The sequence below is a fragment of the Pteronotus mesoamericanus genome, unplaced genomic scaffold, assembly GCF_021234165.1.
Source record: "Pteronotus mesoamericanus isolate MK-2021 breed Mesoamerican mustached bat unplaced genomic scaffold, CSHL_Meso_final contig_56, whole genome shotgun sequence".
In the NCBI taxonomy this organism is placed as follows: Eukaryota; Metazoa; Chordata; class Mammalia; order Chiroptera; family Mormoopidae; genus Pteronotus; species Pteronotus mesoamericanus.
In genome coordinates this window covers 1,403,097-1,418,238 of record NW_026555201.1, presented here as the reverse complement: position 1 = coordinate 1,418,238, position 15,142 = coordinate 1,403,097, and the positions used below count along the sequence as shown (strand labels likewise).

Sequence of the window (15,142 nt, the reverse complement as noted above, 5' to 3'; positions counted from 1 at the left end):
ATCCAGTCCTGGATTTTGCACCGCCTTCGCAGACAGCAGAGCTGGTAGAGAGAAGGTGGGGGGATGATGGGGGGGGCTGCCTCCTCCCCAATGTGAGGGGAGCGCCCGGACACAGCGCGCATCCGGACCCAGCCGAGCCCCGGCGAGCCCCCCCGGACCCTTCGTCCGGATCTCACGCCCCTCCCCTCCCAGACCCTATACCCGTGGGTTCCCACCCCCTTCGGCTTCCCTCCTTCCTCCCCCGCCGGCGTCTGTATCTCCATCCCCAGCATCCTCCCCTTGCCCCTGCGAATCCCCCGCACGACCAGCCCCATTAGCTTCCCACCCTCCTAAAGACCCCCTCTCCGATCCCCATCCGCGGCCTCTGTCCCTTTAGTCCCATTCCCCGCCTCTGCCGCCCCCGCACCGGTTCTCCTTCTCCCTCAGCCTCAGGTCCCCCTGTTCTGCCCCCTTTCCCTCCCTGTCCCCTATTTGCCCCCCACTACTGTCTTCCCCGCCCTCCCCCGCCCATCTCAGCGCCCCCACCCAGGCCGGGGTGCACGGTCCGGCGCGCCTCCCTGGAGCAGCACCAAGGTCCCGGGGCTCCGACGGGGTGGGGGCGCAGGGCGGGGAGCATGGGGAGGGGGCGCCCCGTGTGATGGGAGGGGGGCGCAAGCGGAGGCGGCGGAGGCGGCGGCGACAGAGGAGCCGGGCCGGGGGCTCAGCGGGGTCCGGGGGCTGGGGGCAGCGAGCAGGGCGGCCCCATGGCCGGGCCCCCCTGAGGCAGTCCGGGGGACTCCTCTCCCCTCCCCAGCTCGGGGGTCTCGGGGCCCCATGAGCCGGGGCGCGGGCGCGCTTCAGCGCCGGACAACGACCTACCTCATCTCGCTGACCCTGGTCAAGCTCGAGTCGGTGCCTCCGCCGCCGCCTTCTCCGTCTGCGGCCGCAGCGGGCGCCCCCGGGACCAGAGGTGCGGAGACCGGGGATCCTGGCAGCCCCCGAGGCGCGGAGGAGCCGGGCAAGAAGCGGCATGAGCGTCTCTTCCACCGGCAGGATGCGCTGTGGATCAGCACAAGCAGCGCGGGCGCCGGGGGCGCCGAGGGCGCCGAGACCCCCGCCCTGTCCCCGGCTCCCGCCAGTCCGGCCCGCCCCGTCTCCCCCGCTCCCGGCCGCCGCCTCTCCCTCTGGGCCGCCCCTCCGGGGCCCCCGCTTTCCGGGGGGCTGAGCCCCGACCCCAAGCCCGGAGCTGGCCCCACCTCCACCCGGCGCCCCCTGCTCAGCAGCCCGAGCTGGGGGGGCCCAGAGCCTGAAGGCCGGGCGGGAGGCGGCGTCCCCGGCTCGTCTTCCCCGCACCCGGGCACTGGCACCCGGAGGCTTAAGGTGGCGCCTCCTCCACCGGCTCCCAAGCCTTGCAAGACCGTGACCACGAGTGGCGCCAAAGCCGGCGGGGGCAAGGGCGCGGGTAGCCGCCTGTCGTGGCCCGAAAGCGAGGGCAAGCCTAAGGTCAAGGGGTCAAAGAGCAGCGCCGGGACTGGAGCTGCTGCCGCTGCCGCTGCCGGGGCAGGGGGAGCTGCAGCCACGACCTCTGGTGGAGTCGGGGCTGGGCCCGGAGCCCGAGGGAAGCTGTCCCCTCGGAAAGGCAAGAGTAAGACCTTGGACAACAGTGACTTGCACCCGGGACCACCTGCGGGCTCTCCTCCTCCATTAACCATCCCAGCAACCCCGGCTCCAGCCACTATTGTCACCGCCGCCTCCGCGCAGCCAACTGGGCCTGCACCTCCAATCACTCTGGAGCCTCCAGCTCCGGGGCTGAAACGGGGCCGGGAGGGGGGCCGAGCATCCACTCGGGATCGCAAGATGCTCAAGTTTATCAGCGGCATCTTCACCAAGAGCACAGGGGGGCCTCCTGGTTCCGGGCCCCCTCCTGGACCCTCAGGCCTGTCTTCTGGCAGCGGGTCCAGGGAGCTGCTGGGCACAGAGCTCCGCACCTCCCCTAGTGAGTAGGACCAGGGTCTGAGAACCGGGAGGGGAGGGCACCTGGAATGCTCAGCTTGGGTTGGGGGAGCCATATGCAGCACTGAACTAGGGAAGCTTCTCTCTTGGGTGGGCAGAGCAACCAGGCTGACTTCTCTGCCAAAGACCTGGGTCCAGAATAAGAGGTCCTGAGGGGGGTGAGTAGCTACCGTGCGTGACAGGAGAAATGACGATTTCAGAGGGACTCAGTGATGCCCTTGGTCAGAGTGACTGTAGGAAATTGCTCTCACAGAAACCCCAGACCCCAGTTCCAGCCTCAGCTGGAATCTGGGAGCATAGAAACAGGACTTGGCCTTGCCCAGAGGGACGCTGAAGGGGAAGGGGGTTAGGAAGCCTCAGTTTATGCTGACCACTTGGGGCAGGTGGCATGAAAGTGACCTTGCAGGCAGCTCCTGGCCAGGGACAGGTCTCCCCCTGGGCTGAGAACAGTCTAGGAGGCAGCAAGAGGGGTCTCTGTTTCTTTCCACGCAGCAAAGGCGGATTGGGCAGTGAGGGAGTGCGTGGGGACTGGATCGAGCTGAACACTTGACTGTGAAGTGAGAGGGGGTGGATAGGAAGCCTCACTTCCCCCACTGCCCACCCAGAGCCTAACTGAACTCCCCCAGGGGGCTGACCAGGAGTGACTCAAGGGGGCGGAGCTGCTGCAAAGGCAATTCTTACCCCCTGGGGACTTGGGAGGGGGTACGGAGACGGTAGCTGTTTCTTTCAAGGGGAGGGGGATGTCTTGATTTCTTTTCTTTTCTTTTCTTTTCTTTTCTTTTCTTTGGAAGAGAGGCGAGGGACTCATGGTTCGGCTCACACTCCCGGAGGGGAGGCAGGTCCGGGAGCGGGGGCGGCCCCGGGTTTGGCTCTGGAGCGGGTGGGAGCAGATGGCTCCGGATCCCAGAGTTCCCGCCGCAGCTGCGGCACCCCGGGAACGTCCGGCCGGTGTCAGGCGCGGGGGCTGAACCCGGGGGCGGCGGCGGGCGGCGGGCGGAAGGAGCGTCCATCCTCCTCCCGCTCCTCCAGGCCTGTGGCTTCTCTTGGCCAGGGATTGAAGCCCTTCCCCACAGTTCTTTTGGGGGATGCTTCTGGGGAGGGTTATGGAAGAAGGAGGCTCAGAAAATCCAAGCACCGCGTCTTGGGCTGTGGGAAGGAGTCAGGCCTCCAGGCCACCGACCTGGAAAAAGGGAAGGCATATCCCTCACCTCAGTTTCTCTCCTGTGAAATGAAGATTGAGGAAGACTCACTCCCTTCTGTGTCCCAGCCCCTCCTCCCACGGTCTCTCCTGGTATTCAGACAGGCCTTTGGGCAGGAGACCCTCTTATGTTCTCCTTCCAGAGGGAAGGACCCACCACTGTCAGAGTCCTGGTCCCCAGGTCTGGGGCAGGGATTTACGTTTGGGGATGTGTTTTAAGGGAGATGCCAACTGAAGTATTTTCGGCTTGCTGACTCCGTTGCTAAGCAACCACTGAGCGGCAGCAACAGCTGTGGAGAGAGCTGGCTAGGATGGGAGGACTGGGGACCACTCTCAAACCTAGTCTTTCCACACAGCTTCCCAGCCCGGACAGGGTCCTGAGGGTTAAGGAAAACTGCAAAAGGGGGAGGGGAGGCTGAGTGTTGGGAGTCCTCCTGGGCCTGGAATGTCCCCTCTTATGGCTCCTTTCCCATTACAGAGGCTGTGGTCAATAGCCAGGAATGGACTTTGAGTCGCTCCATTCCTGAACTGCGCCTGGTAGGTAACCCAGCCCCCTTGTCTGCAGAAAGGCTTGCTGCCTGCCCACTGCATTCTCAGCCCTCTTGCCTTTATCTCCTCCTTTCCCTCGCTCTGTGAGAATTGGGAATAGATTTTAGTTCTCCTGAGATTCTACCTTCATAGCACCTTCCTGAGGCTTGATACATCCTCACAACGTTTTCTTCTTCAGTCTCCTTTTCTGTTTATCCATGACTATCTTCCACGCTTCTCCTCATTTCTGATATCTCTCATATAGCCTTTCATGTTCTACTGCCAAAAATTGGGTTAAACTTTTCAACCAGTGCCTAGGGCTGTAACATGCCTCCCTACCCCCATACACACATCTAGTATGTTTTCTAAACAGCACAACACACACATACAAATTGTGCTGAGTTGCTGACATTCCACAGCTCATGGATCACTTTGAGCTTGGGGACATTTCTTGCCACATACCTAGCTTGATCCTCCCAAATGTTCTCCACTGCGTGCCGTCCAAGCCCTGTAGGGCCCTCCTTGGATGATTTCACACTGCCAGTCTCTTTAAGTTCTCCAGTCTCAAGCATCCCTCCTCCCCTTCATTCCCACAATCTCTACTCTACAACCTTGTCCTCAGGGTGTGCTGGGTGACGCCAGGAGTGGGAAGTCATCGCTCATCCATCGATTCCTGACCGGTTCATACCAGGTGCTGGAGAAGACAGAGAGTGAGTTCTCGGAAGCCACAGTAAAGTAAAGATTGGGGTCAGGGATCCAGATCAGTGACCGGGAGATGTGATCAATGACTAGGCAGATGTGGAGACCCGATGGAAGGATGAAGCCATGACAGCTAAAGTAGAGGAATCGTGGGGTGGTCTGGTGGCCTGTGACTGACCTGCCACTTCCAACCCTTCTGGACAGGTGAGCAGCACAAGAAAGAGATGTTGGTAGACGGACAGACTCATCTGGTGTTGATCCGAGAGGAAGCTGGGGCACCTGATGCCAAGGTGAGGGGTGAGGTATGGGGTAGGCAGGCTGGCTGGGGTCAGCGCTGGCCAAGGGAGGGGACTCTGGTTTCCCAGGTCTAACTGGGAATATCATCCAGAGAAGTGGACTTGTTTGACCCTCTATTTGCTCCCTCAACCGCCGCAAGTTCTCAGGCTGGGCAGATGCTGTGATCTTGGTCTTCAGCCTGGAGGATGAGAATAGTTTCCAGGCCGTGAGCCGTCTCCACGGGCAGCTGAGCTCCCTCCGGGGGGAGGGACGAGGAGGCCTGGCGCTGGCACTGGTGGGGACACAAGGTAAGGAGGGGCTGGGAAGGCACTACTGACAGCTACTGGGGTATTGCCCAACAGACGAGAGAACTTGGTAAGGAGTGCAAATGGCCACGTGGAGTCCAGTTATCTTCTAGAGGAAGCCTGGCCTCCAGATAAGAGAGCCATTAAACCAACCCAAATTTCCCAAGACCTGACCAGAGAAAAGGAGACTCCAGAGAGGGAGGGACGCTGGAGTGGCAGTCTGCTGTCTCCTACACGTCAGAGACCTTGTGCTCTTTCACTGCCATTTCCTGATGCCACCACTATGGGAAACAAAATCTCAGGCGCTAGTGTGGATAGAAAGCCTTTTCCATCTCTCTCTTGCTGGGTTGGGCCGACACTTTTCAAAGGAGCTTCTTTAAAACAAAGAGAAAACACAAATGAAATGAGGGCGAAAACACAAAGGGCAGAAAACATTTCCGTTCTCAAAGAAGTGATTCAGAGGGGCTCAGACTGTCCACCAGAGCCCGGGGAGGCCTCTCCGCGGCCCACCTGCGTCGGGCTGGCAGGACTCTCTCTCTGGACGCCTATCCAGCAGGTGCCTGCTCCCACCTGTCGCTTGCCTCCAGGTTCCCTGCGGCAGAGTGAGCAGCCCACCTGTTACCCATGGAATTCATCCTTTTCCCACTTCACATGCCAGGTGTTCTCCTACTCGGCTCAGGGTTCCCTGGATTTGCAGGACAGGGTGATTGTCACTTGTGAGTCTCAGCCATTTTAGACCTCGCCAGGAAGCTCCACTCAACTCTGGAGCATTTTTTAAAAGACACACAGAGTGCACCCCGCCTACTCATAATGCAGTTGGACATGTGAGCTGGGCCCAGCACTTAAAAAAGGATTACGTACTCCATTCCACCCTGGAGCCCAAGGGAAAGGAAAGCAGGAAAAATGGGGGAGAGGTCCCAGTCCTGCTTCTTTCCTGTCCCCTCAGACAGGATCAGTGCTTCCTCCCCTCGTGTTGTGGGCGACGCTCGTGCCAGAGCTCTGTGTGCGGATATGAAACGCTGCAGCTACTACGAGACTTGTGCAACCTATGGCCTCAACGTGGACCGGGTCTTCCAGGAGGGTGAGTGTGGTGATCCCAGCATATGTGCGAACAGAACTAGAGGCCTAGGGTATTCTTAGACGTTGCGCAGCCAGGCCTCTCTCTGAGTGATAGGCCATTTGCCTGCGTGGGAGGGAGGAGGGAACAAGGAGGTCGGAGAAGTTTAGCTTCATAGCCACGAGGTCCTCCTGGGCTGGAGGAGCTGGCAAGGTGACATGTGGCATGAAGGCCACAGTGACAAGAAAGTAGGTGCCTATGTTATCTCTTGGGGATTTCTCAAAGCTGGGCACCAAAGGGTGTTCTTGGGGATCTGCTCTGCTCACACCCCTTCCCTCTCTCCACCTCAGTGGCCCAGAAGGTGGTGACCTTGCGCAAACAGCAACAGCTTCTGGCTGCCTGCAAGTCCCTACCCAGCTCCCCAAGCCACTCAGCTGCTTCCACCCCCGTAGCTGGGCAGGTGAGTTGGTGTTTCAGGGTCCACGGAGGGACTGGTAAGAGTCAGAGGAGTGGCTGGTGACCCAAGGACAAGCGCAGAGCACCCAAGGAGGTTGTGGGAGGAGGCAGGTGGAAAGCGTGGTGACACCATTTGTAGCAAGTGCATTGGACTGGAGAGTGACAAAGGTTTGAAACACTGTTTGCGATGTCCTTGAGCAAGTGACCTAAACCTCCCAAGGTTGTTAGGAAGATTATAAGGCATAAAACTTGTGAAGTCAACTTTGTAAAATCTATAGCACTGTGACAACGCCAGTGAGGAGTTTTATTATTAACGCTAATACAAATAAATGGTGATGAGATCAAAAACGTTCTCCGATTTCTCATAAACAGATGTAGCTGCAGCTTGGTGGGGTGGGAGCACCTCAGCTGTTTTTACTTCTCCAGGCTAGTAACGGGGGCCACACTAGCGACTACTCTTCTTCCCTCCCGTCCTCACCCAATGTCGGTCACCGTGAGCTCCGAGCTGAGGCCGCTGCGGTGGCTGGACTGAGCACCCCCGGGTCTCTGCACCGGGCAGCCAAGCGCAGGACCAGCCTTTTCGCGGTATTGGACATGCCGATCCCCATCCCCGCCCCTTGTTACCTGCCCATCTTCTCTGGACCCTAGACCCCTCTGTTGGGCCCTTTTTCATCTGTCTTCCCTGTACTTTCATCAGTGTGTCCCTCCACCCATCCTCTAACTGATGCCAATAACCACTCCAGAACCGTCGGGGCAGTGACTCTGAGAAGCGGAGCTTGGACAGTCGGGGAGAGACAACAGGGAGTGGGCGAGCCATCCCCATTAAACAGGTCGGTGGTCCAGAAGCTGAGGGCAGGCCGGGGGTAGCTGGTCTTAAATGGCTTTTCATCCACATCTTTTTCCATATTACAGAGCTTCCTACTAAAGCGAAGTGGCAACTCCTTGAACAAAGAATGGAAGAAGAAATATGTGACCCTGTCCAGTAACGGTTTCCTACTTTACCACCCCAGCATTAACGTGAGTGGCAGAGGCTGGCTGGGCTACACTGGCTGGTCTTAGACGCCCTTCCAGCTCTGCAAGTCCGTGCCTCTGACAAACACTAACATCATTTCTGGAAAGCTCGCCCCGTTCTCTTAAGTTTAGCAAGCATATTCAAGGTTAGGCGCCTCTCATGTAACCATGCTGGGGGTGAAACGGGGACTCTATCTCCCCAGGAGTTTTCAGTCTAGTGGGAGAGCAAGGAGAAAGCACCTCCGCCTGGCCTGTCATTCGGGGAATGCTTTCCCTGAATGGAGGAGACAGTGCTGGGCCGAGTCTGTTTGGCTCGTGCCGTAGAAGCCCATCCCCATCGTCAGTTCCCAGGGCCCCCCTCCAGTCCCTCTTTATTCCCTACTGTTGGTTGCTTCCGAGCAGCACCAAGGACCCCAGCCTTCCCTATACTCTCAACCCCGTGCCCCTCCAGGACTACATCCATAGTACCCATGGCAAGGAGATGGACTTGCTACGAACAACAGTCAAAGTCCCTGGCAAGCGCCCCCCACGAGCCATCTCTGCTTTTGGCCCCTCGGCCAGCATCAATGGGCTGGTCAAGGACATGAGCACTGTCCAGATGGGCGAAGGCCCTGGTGAGTGGGGCTCATGACAAAGGGGAAGGAGAGGGGCCGTGGCTAGGGACAAAGGAGGGGTAGTGGAGAAGCAGGGGCTGGAACTGGTTAAGTGAGAAAGTGGGCGGTAAGGAAGTACCACTAAGGCATGGGACCCAGGGACTGAGTGGCTCACTGAGGTTTTTATCTTCTCCTTCCAACAGAAGCCACTACTCCCACCCCAAGCCCAAGCCCCAGCCCCAGTTCCCTGCAGCCACCACCAGACCAGACATCCAAGCACCTGCTGAAACCAGACCGGAACTTGGCCCGAGCCCTCAGCACTGGTCAGTGAGGACCCCCCTCCATCATTGTCTTTCAAACCCAAATGGGATGCGGGTGGGAAGTGAAATTGGAGTGGGAGCTTGGAGGCTGGAATCCAATGCATGAGTGGACACACTGAGCATCTGCCGGGTGCCAGGCACCAAGCCTGGCATTACCGTCTTCATTGTAGGGTTTAAAACGAGTGGGTTCTAGAACTGAACTGCCTGAACTTGAATCCTGGCTTGCCACTTGGGCAAGCTGCCTGGCATCTCCATGCCTAGGTTTCCTTGTTTATAAAATGGAGATAATAGTTTCTACCTGAGAGGGTTGTTTTAAGGCCTAAACGAACTGAGAGCATTGTCCAGCTCACAGCATTCAGTGTTTGGAAGTTTGGAAATCACACACACACACACACAACACTTTATTTACTTAAAAGAGCAAGTAACATTGTAGCAAGCAATCCTCACAACAACCTTGCCAGGTCAAGATTATTATCCCCATTTTAGGGATGAAGAAACTGAGGCTCAGAAGATTAAATGACTTGCTCAAGGTCTCAAGGCCAGTAAGTGGCAGAGTCAGGATCTGAGTACAGGTCTGACTGTCAACCACTCATGTGCCCACCTCCTCAGGAGTAATTAAGGGGGACCTGCTGGAGGGGGCCAGCGGGGAAGAGGGACACTGAAATGCCAGAGCTAGTCCAGGGGAGGAGACAGGCTATGTGAAATCAGGAAATCTGTGGAGGGGGCAACTGAAGCAGCTGTGTCCCCCTCCCTAAGACTGTACGCCATCCGGAGACCTGAGCCCCCTGAGTCGGGAGCCTCCTCCTTCTCCTATGGTGAAGAAGCAGAGGAGGAAAAAACTGACAACACCGTCCAAGACTGAAGGCTCGGCAGGGCAGGCTGAAGGTGAGGCCCTAGTGGGCAGTTGCACTCCCACGCTGGACCCTCACCCCCAACTCCAGATCCCTGGCCTGGTTCCTCCAGGGAGAGGAAAAGTGCTTGAGCTGAGTGCTTGACTACCATTACCATTTTGCACATAATTTAGTGAAAAAATGGATGGACACCCCTCAGCCCTCGGCCTTCCCCCCATTGCCCCGTCACTGCCTTTTACCCCAGCAGTCCCCAGCCCCGCGCGCAACGGCCTCCACGAGTCTGCAGGTCTCGCTTACTCTCCTAATGACCCTCTAGTTCCTGTTCCTGCCCTCAACTCTGCTTACCACCCCAGCTCCTGCACCCAGAAGCCCCCGTGGTCCCCCAGGAACTCAGCCCCTGACCTCAGTGTCCCCCATTGACTCCTCAGCTCCTGGACTCTGTGACCACCCAGCCCCTGTTCCCAGTAACTTCCTATGATCGCCAAGCTCCCCTGACAACTCTTGACCACAGTGATACCCATTCCTGAACCCAGTGAAGCCCCCAGGCCCTCAAGACTTCTGAACTCCAGGCCCCCTCATCCCAGGCCTGTGACCTACCTTCTGGACCCTTTCCCCATGTTTACTCAGATCCTGACCATCCCTTCCCTTCCCAGAGACCCGGCTCTCCACTGGTCATGATAACTGGTCCCTACTGCCCCTGCTCTCTGCTGGGTGCTCAGACCCAGGTTCCAGATCTGCCTGCTCTCATGGCTCTTGGCTTCCGCTCTACTCTGCTCCGGGGCCACTGACTTTAGTTCTGCTTTCTCTCCCCATCTGTCTGTCCTGCTTTGTCTCTGGCACTCTGTCACTCTCTCTCCATCTCTCTGCCTCTTTTTCTCCTTCTCTCTTGGTCTCTTTTTCCGTTCTGCTCTCTATTCTATCTCTATCTCCTTCGCTTCGGGAAACCAGCCAAGCGCAAAATGTGGAAACTAAAATCCTTTGGTAGTTTAAGAAATATTTATAAAGCAGGTAACAAGCGGGGAGCTGGGAGGGGTGCTCAGCTGGGGTGCAGAGGGATGGGGGTGCCCCTGCCTTCCCCTGCATGTGCTCGGGCTTCCTGCTCTCCCCCACCCTCTGCTTCCCCAGCCCCTCCGCCCCACTCCCAGGGGCTTGGGATGGACATCAGGGGGGAAGGTTTGGGGAAGGCAGCCCCTGTTTGAACTCTGTCCCTCATGACCCTATCTCATCCCCCCACCCAGAGGAAAATTTCGAGTTCTTGATCGTGTCCAGCACTGGCCAGACGTGGCACTTTGAGGCAGCCAGTTTTGAGGAGCGGGATGCCTGGGTCCAGGCGATCGAAAGTCAGATCCTAGCCAGTCTGCAATGCTGTGAGAGCAGCAAGGTCAAGGTAATGGGGATGACAGGAGCTGGGGGTGGGGTGGGAAGCAGAGGTGTGTCTGAGGAGTCCGGAGAAGGGCTCCCTGGGAGAGTCAGTAGTAACCCCAGCCCTTTCTGCAGCTACGCACAGACAGCCAAAGCGAAGCCGTGGCTATCCAGGCGATTCGGAACGCCAAGGGGAACTCCATCTGCGTGGACTGCGGGGCCCCCAGTGAGCGCAAGGGGGCAGTAGAGGGGCCTGGGAGGGAGTGTGGTTCATCGGAGCTGGCGAATTCCCGGGCGCCCATTCTTGCTCTGCCGTGAGCCGACTTCTCACTCCTTCCTCAGACCCCACGTGGGCCAGCTTGAACCTGGGCGCACTCATCTGCATCGAGTGTTCTGGCATTCACCGGAACCTGGGAACACACCTGTCCCGCGTTCGCTCCCTGGACTTGGACGACTGGCCGCGGGAGCTGACCCTGGTGCTGACGGCCATTGGCAACGACATGGCCAACAGTGTGTGGGAGAGCGACACGCGGGGCCGAGCCAAACCCACGCGGGATTCCTCGCGGTATGTGCGAGGGCACAGACTGGTGTGTGAGGAGGGCTCCCCAGAGGGTGTCCTGGGTAGAGGTTCTTAGTGGGGGTCCCCAGGGCCTTTCCCATTGATCCCTGGTCTTGCAGGGAGGAGCGGGAGTCATGGATTCGGGCCAAGTACGAGCAGCTGCTGTTCCTGGCGCCGCTGGGCACGTCGGAGGAGCCGCTGGGCCGCCAGCTGTGGGCCGCAGTGCAGGCCCAGGACGTGGCTGCCGTTCTCCTGCTTCTGGCCCATGCGCGACACGGGCCGCTCGATACCAGCGTAGAGGACCCGCAGCTTCGCTCCCCACTTCACCTGGCAGCCGAGCTCGCCCACGTTGTCATCACGCAGCTGCTGCTGTGGGTGCGTGAGAGGGGAGTAGGTAAAGGGGTTTTGAGGGCTCCATCTCGGAAACAGCCCGGCAGGGGGAGCCTGGTATTCTCAAAGGGACCCTGGAAGTGAGCCTGGAAATCTTGGGGAGTGGCATGCAGGTGGCCTCCCGGGGCTGCGCGGTAACGCGGCCGTTTGCACCCCACAGTACGGAGCCGACGTGGCAGCCCGGGACTCCCAGGGCCGCACCGCGCTGTTCTACGCTCGCCAGGCTGGAAGCCAGCTGTGCGCAGACATCCTTCTCCAGCACGGCTGCCCGGGAGAGGGCGGCAGCACAGCCACCACGCCCAGCGCAGCCACCACTCCCAGCATTACCGCCACGCCCAGCCCCCACCGCCGGAGCAGCGCTGCCAGCATGGGTCGCGCCGACGCCCCTGTCGCGCTGGTATAGTTGCCCAGCGGTACAGACGTCCCCACTCCTTCACGGGCCGGGCACGACCGCACTGGGTGGACCGCTGGACAGATGCACCCACTCACCTCTCCAATCCGCACCCCACCCCATGGGAGCATTTCTTCCCCCCACGAGGGCACAGCCCCCACGCCTCCTAGGAGACACAAACTCACCTCCCTCTCCCCAAGAAGGCATGGAGATCCCAGCTCAATACGCCCCCTTGCCACTGTTTTCACACTGGGATTGCTCTGGGTCTACCTACTTGGTGTTTGAGGAAGGGGACCCGGCGCTTGCCTGCTCCTGGGCCAACTATGCCCACTCGCGCCCCCTAAGGGCGGGCTGGGGTGGGAGGAAGATCGAGTCCTGCCTGTGCTTGACAATCGCTAGGCAGGAGCACCTACCCAGGCTGGCTCCTGGGGCGACGCCAAGCCAGAGGGAGGGCTTAACATGTGGGAGGGCTAGCCCCGGGACGTGGGGCCAATACGGGGACCCCACCCTTCCACGCTAATCTCACTGCCCAGTGAAGGGGGAAGGGCAGCGAGGGGCAGGACCCCTGCTGCCCATGAGGGGTAGGGGGGTCCCCAACCCTTTCCGTGAAAGGGACCATGAGGAGTGGATATCAAGACGTCCCCCCAAACCCACCCATGGATGGAAGCTAAAGGGCTGGGGGAGCCAAGAGCCTGGGTCCCTCCTCACTACTATCTGAGGAGGGAGAAGGGATGGAGTAGGAGCGGGCTAAGGGGACTGGGGAGGGGCCTTGTAATTTATTGCTTTGTTCCCCAACAAGGGGGGCAGGGGTGGGCAGGGGCTTGGGGAGGGTGGTTCAGGGTAGGGGAAGCCAAGGGTGGGAAGAGGGTGGGGTGGGGTGGGGGTGCTCTTGGGTTGTGTCTGTGACCGTGACTGCGTAACTGTGACTGTGCAGCGCCCGTGGTGATCTGGGGTAGGGGGCACCCCTACAATGGGACCCCTCCCCCACTATTTTTCCTATCCAGCCCCTCCCTCCCACTGGAGAAGCTCCAGACCCATCCCTCAACCTCATGATCCCTCCCAGCCAGGGTAAGAAGATGTGAGGTGGCTGGGAGGGTCTCCAGGCCCCCTACCCCATCCCCAGAAAGGGGGTGGTGGAGTGGACTTACCCGGCCCAGCCCTGCCTCCCTCAATCAACCCAGCCTTTGGGTCGTCTGTGTCAGTGGTTTCCGGTCTTTTTTTTTTTTTTTTCCTGGCTAAAATATTTTGTAAAAGACCAGGTAATTGGAGACAGGAGGGGGCAAGGGGGAAACACCCCCTTCTCCTCTAAGACAGGTGGTGTGAATCTTCTTCAACAGCAATTAAAGAGGAAGTGATTTTGTCTAGGGGGCGAGTTGCTGATCTGTTCGTGAAGAGGTGGGTCAGGGAATGGCCTTGGTCAAGGTGGAGAACTGGAGGGGGAAGGGCCACCCCAGCAGTGTGTGTCCTGCTGTGGCTGGTGGCAGGGCATCCAAGGGGTCCAAGGGCACCGAGATGGTAGGTCAGATACTTCACTGCACAGCAGTTCTGGGTTCATGCAGGAGAAGGAGACAGGCAAGTTAGAGAGCAACAGTGGGGATCCAGGGAGCAGAGAAGTCACTGACTTCCAAATGGCCCCAGTTCTGGGAAGGAGTTAGGGTGTGAAGTTTAGAGGAGAGGACAGGGAGAGGGGCTGCTTGGAGAAGTGAGAAGATGGGATAGTTTGGGTTGAGAGCAGGAACTTTGGATCTGATTTAGAAACTAGGCCCTCCACTTCATAGCCAGGTTGCCTTGGGCAAGTTACCTGGGTCGTATCTGTTGGGCACCTGGTAAGGTCTCCAGGGCCAGCCCCTGGAAGACTGTCCCAGGTTAACCTGCTCGCCTTGAGCACCTGACCTGGTACCAGTAGTAGAGCTTATTACAGTACAGGTCCTTTTCTTGGTTAAGAGGGAAGAGGTGTAAGATCTCCTGGCCTCAGAGGTCCTTGATGTTCATGAACTCCATGTCCAGCCAACGCAGGTATTAGCCCACTTCCATATAACCCACGGGGCCACTGGGGCCACAGCATCCTGTGGCCAGTGCTGCCTTCAACAGCTGCAGCACCTCCTGCTTCAGCCGGTAGACAGTCCTGCTGCTCATTCCTCAGGTGCAGCCAGAAGTGCTTTCCCTGGGAGAGGACTGGGTGGGGTGGTGCTGGGATAGTGGCCAGTGCATGATGGGCTCAGCCACCCATGGGTTACCCTCCCCCTTGAGGAATCAGTCAGTGGCCCGTGTCTTCCAGTAGAGTTGGTGCCAGGCCTCAGCCCTCCGAGGGACATTCAGCAGCAGGTGAGCCACCAAACTAACTAGGTGTGGTTGCAGCAATGGGCCCAGGCCTCACTCACATGGAGCCCTGGTTCTGCAGGATCCGAGGCTGGGTGACCGAACAGCAGAGCAGACTAACTGAAGAAAAGGTGGATTCAGGGGTGCAGTGAAGCAACAGATGCAGATGTAGGTGTGTGGTCTGGGAAGGCAAAGTGAGAAGAGGGGCAAGTAGCCAAGAAGACTTATCTAGAAGACCTGGCCATTCCCCCTTGCAGCTCAGAGACACTGGATTCCCCCACTTCATCTCCTTCCCTTCTTGGTGGCAAAAGCTCATTCCCTTCCTCAGAAGGTTGAGAGCATGGGGAGGAAACAAGCATCCTGGGGAGAATGGAACTGGCACAGGGAACCACAGGCCTGGGGAAGTCCACAGGCCACTGAAAAGGAGGGTATCGGCAGCCCCGTAGCAAATCCCAATAATGAGTATTCCACAGGATTCTTGTTTTCATAGGCTGCATCTTTGGCCTGGCTGGAGATGTAAAGCATGGTTGTGGACGGGTAACAAGGCATCAAGCCCCCCAGGTGGCTGCAGCATAGGGCTCCAGAAGGGGGCTCTCTGTGGGGCTAAAGGAAACCTGCTACCTTCCCAGCTTGCCTTGGGTGTCCTTGCCTAGATTCTGGCTACCATCCACCTTCCTCCTTCCCACCGCACCTGGTTGCCATCTGCCACACCCCCTGCTCCTCTCCTTTTGTTTGCCTTAGCACAGCTGGGGCAGACTAAACTCCTCCAAGGGGTTTTCACCAAAAGCCAAAGTAAAAAGAAATTTCTTATTAGAAGTATTATACAAATGATTAA

The 15,142-nt window shown here is 58.6% G+C and overlaps 1 protein-coding gene across 2 annotated transcripts; it reads left to right on the top strand.

Annotated features, from left to right (window-relative positions):
* Positions 1-723: 723 nt before the first annotated feature.
* AGAP2 (ArfGAP with GTPase domain, ankyrin repeat and PH domain 2) lies at positions 724-12,748 on the top strand. Of its 2 annotated transcripts, XM_054580005.1 has the most exons (19): positions 724-1,975; positions 3,669-3,727; positions 4,341-4,428; positions 4,622-4,707; positions 4,854-5,001; positions 5,945-6,079; positions 6,406-6,515; positions 6,938-7,096; positions 7,255-7,341; positions 7,424-7,528; positions 7,974-8,136; positions 8,319-8,438; positions 9,192-9,320; positions 10,235-10,294; positions 10,525-10,673; positions 10,784-10,874; positions 10,991-11,213; positions 11,327-11,582; positions 11,758-12,748. In XM_054580005.1, exons 1-19 carry the CDS (start codon positions 814-816, stop codon positions 11,998-12,000), a joined length of 3,573 nt encoding a protein of 1,190 aa, XP_054435980.1. In that variant the 5' UTR covers positions 724-813; the 3' UTR covers positions 12,001-12,748. The 2 variants fall into 2 exon arrangements, with proteins under 2 accessions (XP_054435980.1, XP_054435981.1); XM_054580006.1 differs by lacking the exon at positions 10,235-10,294.
* The last annotated feature ends 2,394 nt before the right edge of the window (positions 12,749-15,142 follow it).

Excerpts from the sequence above, each read along its gene's own strand:
- AGAP2 (XM_054580005.1), top strand. The coding sequence starts at position 814 with ATGAGCCGGGGCGCGGGCGCGCTTCAGCGCCGGACAACGACCTACCTC. Across the intron at positions 9,321-10,234 it reads CTCGGCAGGGCAGGCTGAAG|CCAAGCGCAAAATGTGGAAA; the intron begins GTGAGGCCCTAG and ends TCGGGAAACCAG. Across the intron at positions 11,583-11,757 it reads TCACGCAGCTGCTGCTGTGG|TACGGAGCCGACGTGGCAGC; the intron begins GTGCGTGAGAGG and ends TGCACCCCACAG.